Below are 15,814 nucleotides of genomic sequence, written 5' to 3'. Positions count from 1 at the left end.
TCCGATTCCTCCAGCCCGCCTGCTCTCCAGCATGAAGCCAGCTGCCTGGCTTAGAGACGGGGAAGAGCCATTGCAAACCCACCTATGGGAGGCCTGGGGGGCCGGTGACTGCCACTGATACTGGCAAGGGAGCAGGGCTGGAGTGGCAGGGCAGACCCCCAGCTGAAGAGTCCACACGGTGGGAAGCAGCCCTGTGGCTTTCCAGGAGAACGCAGGGCCCTGCTCTTGGCAGGATGCGGGAGGAGCTGCCCACGGGGAAAGCTGCCAGCAAGCTCCTAGGGGCTCCCCCTGGTTCCTGGGATTCCTCCTCCAGGGTCAGGTGGGGGAGCTCACCTGGGGCCTGCTTGCACGCCGGTCAGGGTCAGGAGCAGGGTGAAGGCATTGGGAGAAGAAAGAATCACTGGGTAGGGTCCATACAGCCCAGAAAGGGGAACAAGGAGACCTGTTTCGGCCTCCAGATCCCACCCTGTCCAAAGCTTGGGCTTTGCGGTGATGGGGAGAACAGGGTCAGAGACACTTCCCACACTGAGATCCAGACGCAGCCACAGACTGGGGTGTGAGCAGAGTTCAGGTCAAGGGCGAGGGGCACTGGCGGGGCCAAGGGTGGGGAGGCCCAGGACTGGGACAGCAGGGTCTGTGGGGCGGGGGCGAGGGGCACTGGCTGGGCCGGGGAGGCCTAGGACTGGGACAGCAGGGTCTGTGGGGCGGGGGCGAGGGGCACTGGCTGGGCCGGGGGGCACTGGCTGGGCCGGGGGTGGGGAGGTCCAGGACTGGGACAGCAGGGTCTGTGGGGCGGGGGCGAGGGGCACTGGCGGGGCCGGGGAGGTCCAGGACTGGGACAGCAGGGCCTGTGGGGCAGGAGCGAGGGGCACTGGCTGGGCCAGGGGTGGGGAGGCCCAGGACTGGGACAGCAGGGTCTGTGGGGCAGGAGCGAGGGGCACTGGCTGGGCCGGGGGTGGGGAGGCCCAGGACTGGGACAGCAGGGTCTGTGGGGCGGGGGCGAGGGGCACTGGCTGGGCCGGGGGTGGGGAGGCCCAGGACTGGGACAGCAGGGTCTGTGGGGCGGGGGGCACTGGCTGGGCTGCTGGTAGGACGCTTGCCCATTATGTGCCTGCACTAGGCCCCGCTCGCTGGCACTGTGGGTCCTTCTCTTGCTTGACCCCGGAGCTCACAATAGCCCAGACTGCGTCAGGAGATGGGCAGGGCTTGGCACTGCAGATCTGCAGCTCCATTCATAACCATGTGCCCTCGTGCGAGGAATCCCCCTCCCAGTGACCCCTGTGGGAGGTGTCCCCTTTATCACCCTGCGGGCGGGCCAAGCCTGCGCGACGATGTGTACAGCTCCAGGCACAGCCAGCACCCCCACCCCCGCTCACCTGAAGATCGCCTTCGTCCAGTCCGAGCCGCACTTGAAGCCGTCGGCCCTGCAGACACAAACCGTCCCTGGTCAACGTGCATCGCTCCCTCGCGAAGGGCGACAGCTCCCCTAGGGACACGCCTGGGGCTGGGGCTCAGAGACCCACAACGGGGCGGGGACAGGCTCCGCTGCTCAGTACAAGCTGCCCTGGGGAGAGCTGCTGGCTTGTGGGGCAAAGGGCCAGGCTCTGGGTTTGGACACAAGATCCCTGCAACCTCAGGGACCCGACACCAACACTCCGGCTTCCAAGCCCCGGGCAGCCAGCTGCAGACACGGGATGGCGCAAGCTTCTTCTGACGGGGTAACACTAGCATCTCTGCCAGCCCCCGAGGACACTGGGGTGGCATCACCCATTTGGGCCAGCGTCGCCCCTCAGGCTCTTGGAGGAGCAGCGCAACTGGCTCTGGAGGGGCGACTTCACCCAAGTGAGGGTGCTTCGGGCTGTGGGCGGGCAGGACGTAGAGCTGGGTTCAATTCCCGACTCTGCCACCGGCCCTGCTGGGTGACCCTGGGGAAGTCACGCCCCCCCGTGCCTCAGTTTCCCCCGGAGAACGCCCTCCTATCAGCAGCCTGAGGACTGGTGCGATCCGCAGCTGCTAAGACAGATCAAGGCATGAAGGAGGGGTGCCTGAGCAGGACTGGGGGCTCTCTGGGTCAGGGTCCCGTCCGCCGCTCACCGGAACACCTGCCGGACATTGTTCATCTTCAGGTCGATGACCTTCAGCGTGTTGTCCCTGGAGCAGCTCAGCAGGTGCATCTGGTCCTGGCTGATGTGGAGGGAGGTGACCTTCCCCTCGACCGGGATCACCTCTGTGCATCGGGGCCCCCTAGAGCACAGCGGGCCAGGGGCTTGTTAACCCACCCAGGGGCTGCCCGCTCCCAAAGACCCACATGGTTCAGAACCACCCTCGTGCTCCATTCGGATCCCCGCTTCCAGGACTCCCACACGCCAGAGGCCGTCAATTACATTCTGTCCCTGCTGATCTAGGAACCGCCTGGCTCCATTATGGGAGTTAATTACCCGGACAGATCTGTTGCTAGGGAACGGACGAGCCCTCCCCATGGGGCGCGGGGAGCCACCAGGATGTCCAGTGGGCAGCCCGCTGGGTATGAATAGCCCAGGAGAGGGAGAGACATGGCAGCAAGACACGTGGCACCTTTAGCGCCGACTCGCTGAGCCGGGGGGACGATGCGCTCGGATGCCGGGTGAGCAGCCAAACCCCCAGCCACTCTGGATTGTGACCCGTCCGCTGCAGTGCACGCCGGCCGTCTTGCCCATCCCATCCCCTTGCGGCTGCCAGGGGGGACAAGGCACCGAGTGCGCCAGGCCCCACTTCGCGCCTCGCTGCCCTAGCTGGCATCATCCCACTGGAACCCACACACAGCTGGGCCAGGCCCAGACGAGCCGTCCCAGAGGCACCACTTCCCAGCCCCAAGTGGGACGGACACAGCGGCCTCTGAGCATTAACAGACTGCACCCATGGCCCCACAGGGAAAACGCATCTCCAAGATCTCAGAGGGGAAACTGAGGCACAGAGACATTGAGCAACTTGCGCAGGGAGCCAGGAATCTCCCCAGTTCCAGTCCACAGCCGTAACCACCAGGCCATCCCGGAAAGGCCGGTCTGACAATATCCAGGAGGGGGCTAACTGCTTAGCATCCCACTGAGGGGCAGCAAGGCCTACCGGATAGAGCACAGGCCCCCGAGCAACTCCTGAGTTCTAACCCCGGCTCCAACACCAACTCCCTCTGTAGCCCCTGGCTGAGACACTTAGCCAATCCGTGCCTCAGTTTCCCCATCTGTGAAACAGGGAGAATGAACAGCACCCTCACTGGGCAAGCTGACCCCAGGGTAGACAGGTCTGAAGTTGGGCACGGAGGTGTTTCTAGAACTGCAGGATGGCGCTTTATCTTGCTTCTTTCCCCAGTGCCAAGCAAAGGGGGCCAGAGACCACAGGGGCCCAGCTGGTGGCCTAACCAGCTGAGGCTCCTTGCCTGGCAGCTACCTCGCCAAGGGAGGGGAGTCACCTGCTGTCCCAGAAGCGGATCTTCTTGTCGTGGTGGCCACTCACGATGACATTGTCACAGCACACCACGTCGTTGCAGTAGGAGAAGACGTTGATGGTCCTGCAGCCTGCGGGGACAGCACGGCTGTGAGTGATTGGGGTGGGGGGGGCGGCGAGGCTGGCGGGCCAGTGCCAGGGCACCGGGGGCTCTGCTATGGGCCGTGCTACCTCACAGAGAATACCCTTTACCCACAGGGAGAACACTGACCGTTCATAAGGGAGTACTGTGCCAGACAGCACCACCCGTCTACTCCCTGGCATGGCCCACACTGCACAGGGGAGCAGGGCCCGCATTGCGTCCCAGGCACCAGACCCAAGTTCAAATCCCAGATGACGAGCTCACCTGGGACGGGCCCAGTGGGCTGCGACCTGGGGTAGGTAGCAGAAGGTTCTGGGTGGCTCGGTGCCTTGGGCAATCCCCGCTCAGGCCGGCCTGGCCAAACCACGGCTACCTTCAAACCGCCCCCTTGTTACGTCTTGGCTCGGCTCCCGCTGTGGGTTTGGCCAGTGCCCAGCATGACGGGGCCCTGATCTAATGGCTCTTTGAGGGCGATCGCAATGCGACTAGTAGCCCCAGGGCTGGAAAGGCCGGAGCTGAATTCCAAGAACGGGGTGGAAACCCGCAGCCAGGGATAGGGGAAGTCCAGGGCTGGCGTGACAGCCCCCACGCCGGCAGCTCCCCAGATTTCCCGGGGGGAGGGGGTCCCCACAGAGAGGAGGCCCAGCAGTTCTGTGCCCGCAGGCGAGGGGCGTAAAAGACAAGGGGCACGAAACTCCCAGCACTGGCCCGCCATGCCGGGGACGCACCCCCAACCGTCTACACGAGCTAGGTGGCTACTTGGCTCTCACCATGGCCACAGCTGGAGGGCCAGAGGACATCAGTAACCCCGGTGCTGCCTGCTCCTAGCACCCTCCTCTGAGGCCTGCCGTGCTCTGCAAATACAGCAGCCCAAAGGCAGCCAGCTTCGGTCCCCCTCCCCCAGGCTGTTGATCCACCCACTCCAGATTGTCCTAATCCCAGCGTGTGAACTCCCTGGGGCAGGGGCTCTCCTTGTTTCACTGCCCAGGACAATGCCCCCAACTGGGACCTCTAGAGGCCATTTCCCTCGGGGAAACTGAGGCACGGGGCAGTGGAGCATGTTGTCCAGTGGGTGGCAGGGCTGGGAATTGAACCTAGGCCTCCGACTTGAGTCCTGTGCCCTGGCCACGAGACCACACTCCCCCTCCTACGCCTGCACCATGCAGCCATGGACAGCCAGAACTTTTCTTCTCCCTGGGTGGCATTTTATCCATCCAATGGAGGAAAGCACAGCCAGCATGAGTCTCGGGCCGTCAGGTGATCAGCCGTGGCTGCTCCTTTCCCTCGTCTTTCCATGGCCGCTAGCCCCAGTTACAAAGCCACTGCATGTAAGTAACAGAGCCGAGGCAATTCATCGCCATGCAAGCCCGTGAGGATGGTACGTCCCCACACCCCGGCCAGGGTGTGACTTTTAGCCTGTAAGGCCATGGGGGCAGGGACTGTCTCTTCCCTGTGTGCGTGGTGGCCAGCACAACGGGCCCCAATGGGGATCAGAGCCTGGGGAATTACTGTTATCAAAACAGTCACTTAGCCGGCTTTCCCAAGACACACAGGGCAGGCTGCCTCTGCTGTGAGCCCAGAACAATTCGAGACTATTAACCCAGGACTCCACACAAAGACCATAGAGAGGGTCCATAAGAACCTGCTGTAAAAGATCCACAGCCAGACCTGAGAGGTCCTGGTGGAACCACATGGTGCATCGAGGCTAGAAACCAGAACCTTCTGCTCCAAAGCACAAGTCTTGACCTGAAGGGGCATCTCTGGTAACCGCCGTAACTGTGTAACAGCCGCTGGACTAAGGCATGGGACTGGGAGTCAAGGGACCTGGCTTCTCTGCCCAGTTCTGCTACAGACCTGCTGTGTGACCCTAGGCAAGTCACTTCCCCAGTCGGTGCCTCAGTTTCCCCATTCAGATTGTAAGCTCGTTAATGCAGGGACTGCCTCTCGCTCGGTGAACCTCCCTACTGCAATACAATAGTAATCCGGTGCCACTACAGAGCAAGGGGCAAACACGCTCGGCACGCCCCCAGCGGAGGTTGCTGGTGAGACACAGGACGCTACGCCCGACAGAGTCAGTTACTTACAGGCCCCTTTGCCCAGGTCCCACTCTTTGACGGTCCTGTCCCGGCTGCCCGTCACCGCTTGGTGACGGGTGGAGCGGAATTTGGCAGCCGTCACTTTGTCCGCATGGCCTGTGAGCGTCTCCTAGACAACAGAACAGCCGGGGATGTGAAGGGGTTTAGGGGTTTTTTATTTTATTTTCTTCCCAATAATCGAATTCTAAAAAATAAATCAAAACAAGGAAAACGAGACACAGTGGCACTGTTACAGAAAAGCCAGCGAGCCGCGGACTCGGAGAACAAGAGCCCAACGCTGCCCCCTGCTGGAATTGCTGCAGAACTGAAATGGATTGTGGGATTTTTTTAAATTACTTAAAACATTACAATCTCTCTGCAATTCCAAATAATGAACCCAATACATAGACTCCTAGACTTCAAGGTCAGAAGGGAGCATCGTGCCCCTTACTGCAATCACTGTCTGACCATCCAGTCTGACCTCCTGCACATCGCAGGCCACAGAACCTCGTCCACCCACTCCTGTAATAGACCCCCGAACCTCTGGCTGAGTTACTGACATCCTCAAATCATGGTTTAAAGCCTTCAAGTTACAGAGACTCTACCATTTACACTAGTTTAACCCTGCAAGTGACCCATGCCCCAGGCTGCAGAGGAAGGCGAAACCCCACCAGGCTCTCTGCCAATCTGACCCGGGGGAAAATTCCTTCCTGACCCCAAATGTGGTGATCAGTTAGACCCTGAGCATGTGGGCAAGACCCACCAGCCAGACACCTAGGCGAGAATTCTCAGTAATAACTCAGAGCTTCCCCATCTAGTGTCCCATCCCTGGTGTTTATCCCTCTGATGTATTTATAGAGAGTGATCATCTCTTCCCTCTGCCTTCTCTTGGTTAGGCCAAACAAGCCAAGTTCCTTGAGTCTCTTCTCATAAGGCAGGTTTTCCATTCCTTGGATCATCCTAGTAGCCCTTCTCTGTACCTGTTCCAGTTTGAATTCATCCTTCTCAAACACGGGAGACGAGAACTGCACACGGTATTCCAGACGAGGTCTCACCAGTGCCTTGTATAATGGTACTAACACTTCCCTGTCTCTGCAGGAAACACTTCGCCTGATGAATCCTAAGGCTGCACTAACCTTTTTCACGGCCGCATCACATTGGCGGCTCATAGTTATCTCATGATCAACGAAGACACCCAGGTCTTTCTTCTCCTCCTACATAGGCGGGCTAGGTTTGGAAGCAGTGGCAGAAGCCCTGGGACCTAGTTCTTAGTTACACTACAGCTCCTTTCTGTTCCCCAGACGACATGAAGGGGGCAGAAGTAGCCCCTGAAACCTTTTCCTGGCTGGTGGGAGGACTTGCTTTCAGCCCTTGGCTCAGGGGCACAGCTAGAGGGCACAGCTATTCTTGGCTTCATGGGAAGCAGAGAGCGAGATGGAACCGCCCTGAGGCTGCTCTAGCTTACGCCAGGGACCAGCCAGTCCTGTTGTAACAAATCCCTAGCCAGACTCGCATGGCTCCAGGACACAGGGTGCACCAACGTGGCTTGAAGCGCCTCCCCCGATCCGCCCCAGCAGGAACAGGGCTGCTGAGATTGACGCCCTCACTTTCTAGACTCAGCTCAGCTGCCCACCGAGCCCTGGGAGCCCTGCCGCCGGCTTGCTGCGAGAACCCAGCGCTGAGCCGCCCCTGCAGAAAGGGGCGCGGAGCCTTGATCCGAACGTCGCGGGCAGCTCCAGCCAGCTGCTCTCAGGGGACCGATCCGCCCGCGCAGCCTGGAGACAGTCGCTGAAATCCAAGCCCTGAAAGCTTAACTGGCGACGCACGGGCGGTGCGAGGGGCCGGCACCATGCCAGCAGGGAGCCGCGTGGGGAGGCTCAGCTGGGCTCTTGTTCAGGCTCCGCCCACAGATGCACGAATAGGGACAGTCGCTCCTAACCCCAGAGCCGCTGGCCCGGCGGGGCTTGGAAGACGGCCCCATGTGCTTCCCGGCCCAGATCTGGAGGACCTGGGCTGCAAGCGCCTGCGGCCCTGCCTGAAGCCAGCGGGATCTCCAGCGTGCAGCTCCTCCCAGGACCAGGCCCTGGGTTCACGGCGCGTCATGCCGGTCGCTGCCGGCTCAGACAGCGCAGTCCCCAGCGGGGTCTGAGTGCCAGCTGCAAGGCATGGGGCACCGGGCACAGGAGGGCCGGTATTAAAGCCACCGGGCAGCCCGGCACGTTAACGCGACTCCGTCCCTGCAGGAATCCTGCCTCTCCCCCATCTGTTGCTCCCCTCCCGTGACAGAAGGCCCCCACCCACCCACCCAGCTTGCCCTCCCGCACCAGCGTTCAAGCCTGCTCCTTGCTGACCCACCCCCCACTGGTGGGAGCACAGGCCGGGGGGGAGAGGGGAGGTGGACACAGGGTGGTGCATGCATCTCCCTGCTACCAGGAATTCCCTTCTGCCCCCAGCCGTGTTCCCTCGCTGCTCATCCCTCGGGGCTACCCAGTGCCAAGGCAGCACCCCCTGGCAGCGAGCTATTCCCACGCACTCCATCTGTGCGGGGCTGCCGGCGGCCCGGCCCAGCACAGACAGGTCCCACGGGTTACAAATGGTCGCTGCATTCAGCCCCAGGAGCCCTGTCTGCAGAGAGGGGGCGACCAGCGACAGGGAGCTTGGCCCCAGGGGATGGTCCCAAGAGCACGGCCAGGCTCTCACCGCCTCTGAAGACCCACTGATCACACTGGGGGAACGACGACGCCTACACCCACTGGGCACTGCTCTCATTCCCTGCCGGGTGCTGGGGGCAGAGCCAGGCCCTCTGCAGTCACACAGCACCTACCACCTGATGGTCTCAAGCCCTTGGCAGGTACCCAGGGCCAAATTCTCTGCTGGTGTAAAATGCAGCAAGGATAGCCTTGGGGATAAGGCACAGGCATGGGAGCCAGGACTCCTGGGTTCTGTCCCCAGATGGGCTTGGCAGCCTTGGGAAGGTCACGCCACCGCTCCATGCCTCAGTTTCCCCCTCTCACATGGGGATGCCAGCACTGACTGACCAGAGTGGGGCCAGTTTACTGCCTCCTGTAGGCCCCTCCCACACGTACTAAATTCAAGAGAGCTCACAGGATCCATCTTCAAAGTATTCCTGGGCGACCAGAAGTGTGTCTGCCTGCCGACAGCATGTGACCGGGTACGCAGCTGCGGCCACCTGCTGGGAGGATACCCTGCCTGGCAGATCTGGGGCCAGAAGAACATCCTCAGGGTATCGGCAAGGAGCTGTGAGAGACTGGGGGCACGACACCCACCCCCGGATAACCCAGCGGATGTGCGACTTCGGGGGGGCAATCCCTGGCGGCCCTCAGTCCTTGCCATCTCCCGTAGCTGTCTGGATCATTCCCCGGTTGGCAGGGGATATTCACCCCCCACACACACACCCTCCCTAAAAGCAGGGACCCAGACAAGACCCCGCGGCACTTACTTTGGATTTGCAGTCCCCGATACGCCACAGCTGCGCTGCATTGTTGTACGCCGCCGCCAAGATCTGGCAGCCCTGAAAGAGGAGGAAGAGGGAGTTGACAGGAATAGGCCCGGGAGTTGCAGCGCGAGCGGGGAGTCCTGCCCTCGGCGGCGTACAGAGCCACCGGTCCTCGGCACCTGGGATCACAGAGATCTGGCAATGCCACGTGTGTGCAGTTAGCGTGGTCCGTGCCTCGCCGTGGGGCGCTCGTTCCGGTTGAGACCAGGACAAACGACTCCTGCACAGAAGCCGCCCGCTGCTTTTCCTTGTGGTGGGGATATTCGCCGTGCCCGGGGCAGGCTGGATTCAGCCGCTGCCTCTCTAGAGTGAGGAGGCCCCGGGAGGGCCTGCAGCCCGCTGATCACGTGGAGACCAGTGTGATCATCTAGGCAGCCTGGATCTTCCACCTGAGCTGCCTCCCCACATCCTGCCCCATCTACCTTACAGCCTTCTCCCCCTCGGTTCGTCCCCTGGTTCATCCCCTTTCCCATGCTGTGGGGTGCCCCCTTCCTGGCCAGCCCTGTCTCCTCGTTGCCCCTTCCCCCCTCCCTCTCTCCCACCATCCCCGCTTCCTGCCGGCTCAGTCCATGGGAGAACAGAGGCCAGCACAGGACCAGTGTCACTGCAGGGGGTGGGTAGGGGTGAGCGCACTGGGAGGGATCTAGCTCTAGTTCAAACAGGAGCCAGTTGTGGGGAGCTGCATGGTCTGTGCTAGGCAGGAGGTCGGATCACAGTGGTCCTGGAATCTACGACACTCCTGACACCATTCCTGTCACCACTGGGGCTGGGTGAAAACAACCAACCCTGCTTTCTTCCCGGCCATTCACACACCTCCCAGTGGACAGCCCCGGCCCAAAGGCACGGCCTGACCCTCCCAGACAGCGCCGGACGAGCTACCAGCGCTCACAAAGCTGGGGGAGCCGGCCCCTTCCCGCTCATGGAGTCAACGAGGCTCTCAAAAGATCCCCCACCCCTGCAGCTAACACCCGAGCACCGGCTGGGGGCTGGAAGAAAGCCTAGGTTTGAAGAACATTGGCTACCCTGGCCCACCAGGCGCTGGCCAGCCAAGAGATGGCTTCTCTCTGCCCCCATCTAGTGCCCACGCCGTACAAAGGCTCCTGCGGGCTGCATCGCACCCCCAGTGCATGCTGATCCCAACCAGAGACAGACCCCCGCGGGGCTCCTCTATTCAGAGCACTTCCTGGGCAGCCGATGGCATCACAGAAGAGCTGGTTGCCCGCAGCTGAGAGAGGTGGCCGGCAGGGAGAAGAGAAAGGAAGAGCTGGCAGATGTGCCATGCTCTGAGCCCGAGGGCTGCGGCTGCCCCCGGCTGCCTCTGTCCTGGGATCCTGGCTCAGGACGGTCCCAGCCAAGCTAGGCCCACCAGCAGCTCCAAACAGGGCTGGCCTAGCAACGCCTCACTCACCGACGGGTCAAACTCGATGCTGGTGATGCTGCCGCTAGCCCCTTCCAAGGTCTGCAGGCTCTCCAGCCTCCCTGAGAGCAGACAGACAAACAGCACGGTGATTAGCCCCGGGGCTGTGCGGAGAGGTGTAACGACTGCCGAGACAACGCCAATTCCTGAGCCTCTGAGGCCCTGCGAGCGCTCGGCAGCTGCGAGAATCCCATGGCGCAGAAGCTGGAGGCACCCCAAGTCAGAGGCCACTTTAAAAAAAAAGAGTCTTTGACCTCTCTGTGCCTCAGTTTCCCTCTCTGTGTAATGGGGGTTATTTACATAGCCATGTCTCTAAGCAGAGAACACCTGGGACCTGAGGGATGCTTGGGTCTGAATTTCACGGCTCTGCCAGAGAAAGCGGAGTAGGAAAGGAAGCCCTAGGAGAGCAGCAGGTGTCCAGCCGTCAGGACAGGGTCTGTTTCCAGGGCTGAAACGCCCCTGGAGATTTCGGGAAGGGGAAAGGAAAGGCTCTGGGTGTGCTGACGGGAAGGCGCTTAGAACAAGGGATGGAGTGACAGCTAAGTCCAGGCCAGACGCTGCAGTGTCCTGACCCAGAGACCCCCGCCATCTGGAATCAGCCCATGCGTGCACCTCCTACCGCGCCTGAGACCTGGGACACGACCCGCGCGTGCCGTAGCCTGCAGCATGACAAGGTGGGCCAAACCAGAGCCTCCCACCGCGCTCCTCTTTGCTGGCCTAAATTGTATTGCTGTGTTCTGTTTAGGAGCTGATGGGTTCCACCCCAGACATGGCTGCAGCAAAGTGCGGCTCCCCACATGTTAGAAGGGGCAGGGAAGGGCTGGGCGGTCACAGGAAGATGAATCAAGGACTCGACGCCCTTGCAGGAGTGGGGGCAGTCACTGACATGACAGGATTCACCACCCTGCACCAGGCTGTCTGCAGCTCAGCGGACCACAAGCCCGATCCACCCTGGGACAGGGTATTCCCACCTGGCTAGCTGGGCTTCCCTTGAGACAGGAAGTGAGATCTCAGCCGCCCTCCCGCTTGGCAATGCCACTCCCACTTTAACCTACAGCTTGGCGCGATATTCGACGCCCCTGGCCAGGAGCAGCCCACTGCCCGTTGCCGTACCTCCCGCCACGTTCCAGAGCCTGATGAGACTGTCGGCCCCGCCCGTGGCCAGCACGCCAGAGCTGGGACTGAACTTGACTGCATTCACCTCAGAGAAGTGCGCCTCCTGGAGGAGAGAAAGGAGAACTGGTGAAACCGTGAGGGCGGACGTCTCCTGGGATCAGTGACCGGGCAGCAGGTGCCACCCCTCATGCTTGGCATGGTCAGGCAGAGGGCCTGGGCTCAGCACATTAACTCATCCCTCTACGTGGCCCGGCTTAGCAGAGTCACAGCTCCCGTCCCATCTCTGGCACTGGCGGAGTGTGATGGATTGGCTGGTCCCAGAAAGGATCAGACCCCGCTACCACCGAGTGGGAAGGACTCAGGTGGTCAGAGCCCCTGCTTTTGGCGATGAAGCCCCTGGGTCAGTCCCAGCTGGTGACTGCAGGCTTAGATGCATGCGACCAAGGTTTGTTAGCCAGGTCGCCAGTGTCTTCTCAATCAGCTGGCCCAGCAGGTTCCATCTGCCTCCCACAACAAACCCTAGAGCCTGAGCCCCATGGGGCGGCTGTTGCCAGGAGTCTCCCAGTAGCAACTAATGGGCCCAACTGACATCCCGGCCCCATTGTTAGTTACCCATAAGATCCAGGGGTCACCCAATAAAGTGAATAGGCAGCAGGCTTAAAACAGACCTAGGGAAGTATTTCTTCACACAACACACAATCAACCTGCGGAACTCATTGCTTGGGGATGTCGTGAAGCCAAAAGTATAACCGGGTTCAAAAAAGAACTAGATAAGTTCACGGAGGACAGGTCCATCAATAGCTGTTGGTCAAGATGGGCAGGGACGCAAGCCCATGCTCACGTCCCTAAACCTCTGACTGCCAGAAGCTGGGACTGGATGACAGGGGACGGATCACTCCATAATTGCCCTGTTCTGTTCATTCCCTCTGAAGTATCGGGCACCAGCCGCTGTCAGAGACAAGATACTGGGCTAGATGGACCATTGGTCCAACCCAGGAGGCCGTTCCTATGCACTGCGGGCAGCACCCATGCGTCCGGTACGTTTACGCTGCAATCTGAGCTAGACGCAGCTCGGGTGGTCGGCAAGAGGAGCATATGAATTAAAACGCACTTGGGGAGTGGCTGGGGAGCTCGATCCGTGCAGCCCACATGGGTTTTAAGCTGCTAGGCCTGTGACGGAGAAGAAGGTTAGTTCCACCATGCGCAGGAGGAAGGCACCAGCCGCTCTCATCAGCCAACACACAGGGCTGTGAAGGAAGCCCTGGGTAGTGCACACGGTACCACGTCTCCTCAGCGACGCGGGATACCACGAGCGCACCCCACCTGCCGTCAGGCCTGGGTGGGCACGGACCCCGCACCGCCCTGCCCTGGCTTCCCACAGGGCAGCGCAGGGGCGAAAGTAACTTGAAGGACTTACCGGTACGCAGGGTGGCCGCGGTCCTGGGCAAGGTGTGGGGGGTGGCTCTGGGCCCCCAGAATGGGGGTGGCCTCGGGCGGAAGGGGCGGGGGCTGGGGCCAGACTCCCCAGCCAGCCAGCCCTTCAGTGCTGCCCAGCCTGTGCCGCCCGGGGCTCCGGCAGCAATTGAAGAGCACCAGGCCCTTTTAGTCCCTGGGGCAGCTGCCCCTTTTGCACCCCCCCATCAGCAGCCCTGCCAGGACGGGGCTCAAAGCCGTGTACCGGCTCGTACCACTTACTTTCACCCCCGGGACAGCGAATGAAGTTCAAGGTCGCAGAACCATAGGGTTCAAGGGCCAGCTAGTCTAACCCCCGGCCAAGATGCAGGATTTGTTTTGCATAAGCCCATCCACGACATATGGCTAGCCAGCCTCCTTTTGGTCGCAGTCCTTATCTTCCAAGCGCCCCATGGCCGGGCCCGGGATATTGACAAGCTCGCGCCGAGCTCTGGAAGAGGGTCGCTGTCGACCACTCTGCCCCACCGGCCCAGCGGCACGCTCAACAGTGAGAACCTTCCCGGGGGCTGGAACAAACTCCCCCAGGAACTACGGACCATCCCAAACCCTCCACTTTCCGCTCCAAGTCTCATGCTCCCCAGACAAAAAAACAGAGCAAGATGTGTATTACAAAAACTACCCCCTAAAGCCCTGCCAAACCCAACCCCTCGCTGCCCTGCACGCCCTTCTCCCCCTGGAGGATGAGAGAACACACGTGACAGACGTTGGTCTGGTTACCGAACGCACGAGTGGCAGATGCTCAGATACTATGGTGATAAGGGTGCTACAGGAAGTGACAGAGAACAGAATAAAACAGAGCAGCTGGGTGCTGTCTGGAAGTGGAGAGTCTCCCTCCGGAGCCAGGTGGACAGCCTCCTGGGCCAGGGCAGTGGCTGATCTCCTTCCAGAGCGCCCTTGGCCGCAGCTGGTGCAGAGAACAGGGCTGGAGTGGGTGGACCAGCTACCTGGAGATGAGACGTTTGCCAGGGGGAGCAAAGCAAGCGAGCAAGAGCCCGGGAGCGTGGCGGGCTCACGGGAGGAGGAGGGAGACGCTGATCGGTTTGCCCATCCACCACATCCCTGGTGTCTCCGAGCTTTTACCTGGACGTCGCTGACTCGGGACGGCAGGCAGGTGACAAGGCAGATGGGCATGGAGCGGTAGCACACCTCTGATCCGCTGCTGATGGAATTCCCTCGTTTCAGCCTGAAACTAGTGAGAGCGGGCCCAGGTCACAAAACAAGCAAACGGCCCCTGGAGAACATGGGGCCTGATGCCAGCCCAGCTGAGCCTTGTCCCGTCTGAATGACGAGAGATCAAGCCGGTACGCCAGCAGCCCGGTGAACAGAGGGCAGGGTGGGAGGGGAATGAGGGCCCCTTAGACCCACCATTCAATCGATGTTACCCAGACCTTTGGGAAGTGCATTAAATCCCGGGTCCCAGGCGATGCAGGACACATGGCAGCAAACTTACTCCAGCAGCCCCTTGAAGACATCCACGCACCGGGCCAGAGTCATGGACGTGGCGGAGGCGGATCTACAGGGAAAGCCAAACAGAAAAGGAGGCAACGGATGAGCAAAAGGCAGTTGGGAACGGGACGGGGCTGTTCTTCGGGTCACGGCTCACCCAGCCCTCTGGACAACGCCCCCTTCTCCCACCTGGCCATGGGCCACAGGCCGGGTCGGGGGAACAATTTGGCTCAAGCTGCGCTCGGGCCAGTGGCAGCAAGGGGATGGCAAACCTTCACCTACCCACCTGGGGCGACAGCTGGGACCCAATGAAATCGATGGGAGTTTTGTCATTGATCTCGATGTGGCCAGGAGTTCACCTCTAGTGTCTCGGTCTCTGCCCTTTGGCCACACAGGAGCCACACAGGAGCAACTTTCGGCTCTCCGGGAGTCGGGACCCAGTTATGCTCAACCCCCTCCCCACCACTGCCTGCTGGGGGCCTCACCTCAATCCTGTCCTGTATTCCGGTCAATATCCCTCCCGTGGGCCAGGAACCGGGGCAGGGGGGAGAAATGAAGTGCCTAGTGGCACCTGCGGCTGCGGCGTGGCATGGGCAACGCACCCACAGGGGTCTACAGCTGGGGAGCCCAATCCAGCGATCACTAAGCGAGGGCGGGAGCTGGGTGCCTGAGTTTTGCTCCTGCAGCGAACACCAGCCCGGATGGTGCCACGCATCCGCAGGGCTCGGGGGCTAAAGAATCATCACGGGCCATTGCTTGAGTCAGAGCCTAAGCCGACCACAGTTAGGGATCAGGGTAGGAGCCGTTTATCCCCCATCTGCTGCTGTGGGGGGGGGTCTCACCTCACACCTTCCCCTGAACAAGCTGGCGCTGGCCACGGGCTGGACGGATCCTGGGGCTGAGCCAGTCGGGCCAGTCCTACGGTGCCTGTGTCTTGCGTTTCTCCCTTGGGATAACACAGAGTGAAGAATCCCAGCACGAGGGCTTCCATCTGCTCTGCTCTTTCGCCCCTTACTCGCCCTGTCTTGGCCAACCTGCCTACGGCTACTAACAGGGCCCGCAGGAACCCAAGGGCAACCCATAGGAACCAGAGATGGGACTGGCCCGCTTGGCCACTGTCCCTCCTCCCTTGGGAGGAACCAAGGCTGGACTTTCCCCTGCACTGGGGCAGAGCCTGGGTTTACATGTCTAGGTAGAAAATACACCAC

The 15,814-nt window shown here is 61.1% G+C and overlaps 1 protein-coding gene across 4 annotated transcripts in view; it reads right to left on the bottom strand.

Moving 5' to 3' along the window:
• Window positions 1–15,814, bottom strand: part of ATG16L2 (autophagy related 16 like 2) — a 63,108-nt gene that overhangs the window by 14,145 nt on the left and 33,149 nt on the right. For 3 of the 4 annotated variants that reach the window (XM_073333807.2, XM_073333817.2, XM_073333826.2), the window contains 9 exons: window positions 14,611–14,673; window positions 14,241–14,349; window positions 11,685–11,790; window positions 10,563–10,633; window positions 9,098–9,169; window positions 5,647–5,767; window positions 3,446–3,551; window positions 2,095–2,244; window positions 1,377–1,424 (listed from right to left, as the gene is read on the bottom strand). In XM_073333807.2, the coding sequence (XP_073189908.1) occupies window positions 1,377–1,424; window positions 2,095–2,244; window positions 3,446–3,551; window positions 5,647–5,767; window positions 9,098–9,169; window positions 10,563–10,633; window positions 11,685–11,790; window positions 14,241–14,349; window positions 14,611–14,673 (846 nt within the window). The remainder of the gene's footprint in view (window positions 1–1,376; window positions 1,425–2,094; window positions 2,245–3,445; window positions 3,552–5,646; window positions 5,768–9,097; window positions 9,170–10,562; window positions 10,634–11,684; window positions 11,791–14,240; window positions 14,350–14,610; window positions 14,674–15,814) is intronic. The other variant, XM_073333838.2, reaches the window with a different exon arrangement.

The sequence above is a fragment of the Lepidochelys kempii genome, chromosome 1 (genome assembly GCF_965140285.1).
Source record: "Lepidochelys kempii isolate rLepKem1 chromosome 1, rLepKem1.hap1, whole genome shotgun sequence".
NCBI lineage: Eukaryota > Metazoa > Chordata > Testudines > Cheloniidae > Lepidochelys > Lepidochelys kempii.
The sequence above is the reverse complement of the archived record's forward strand: the minus strand, read 5'-3'. Positions and strand labels throughout refer to the sequence as shown.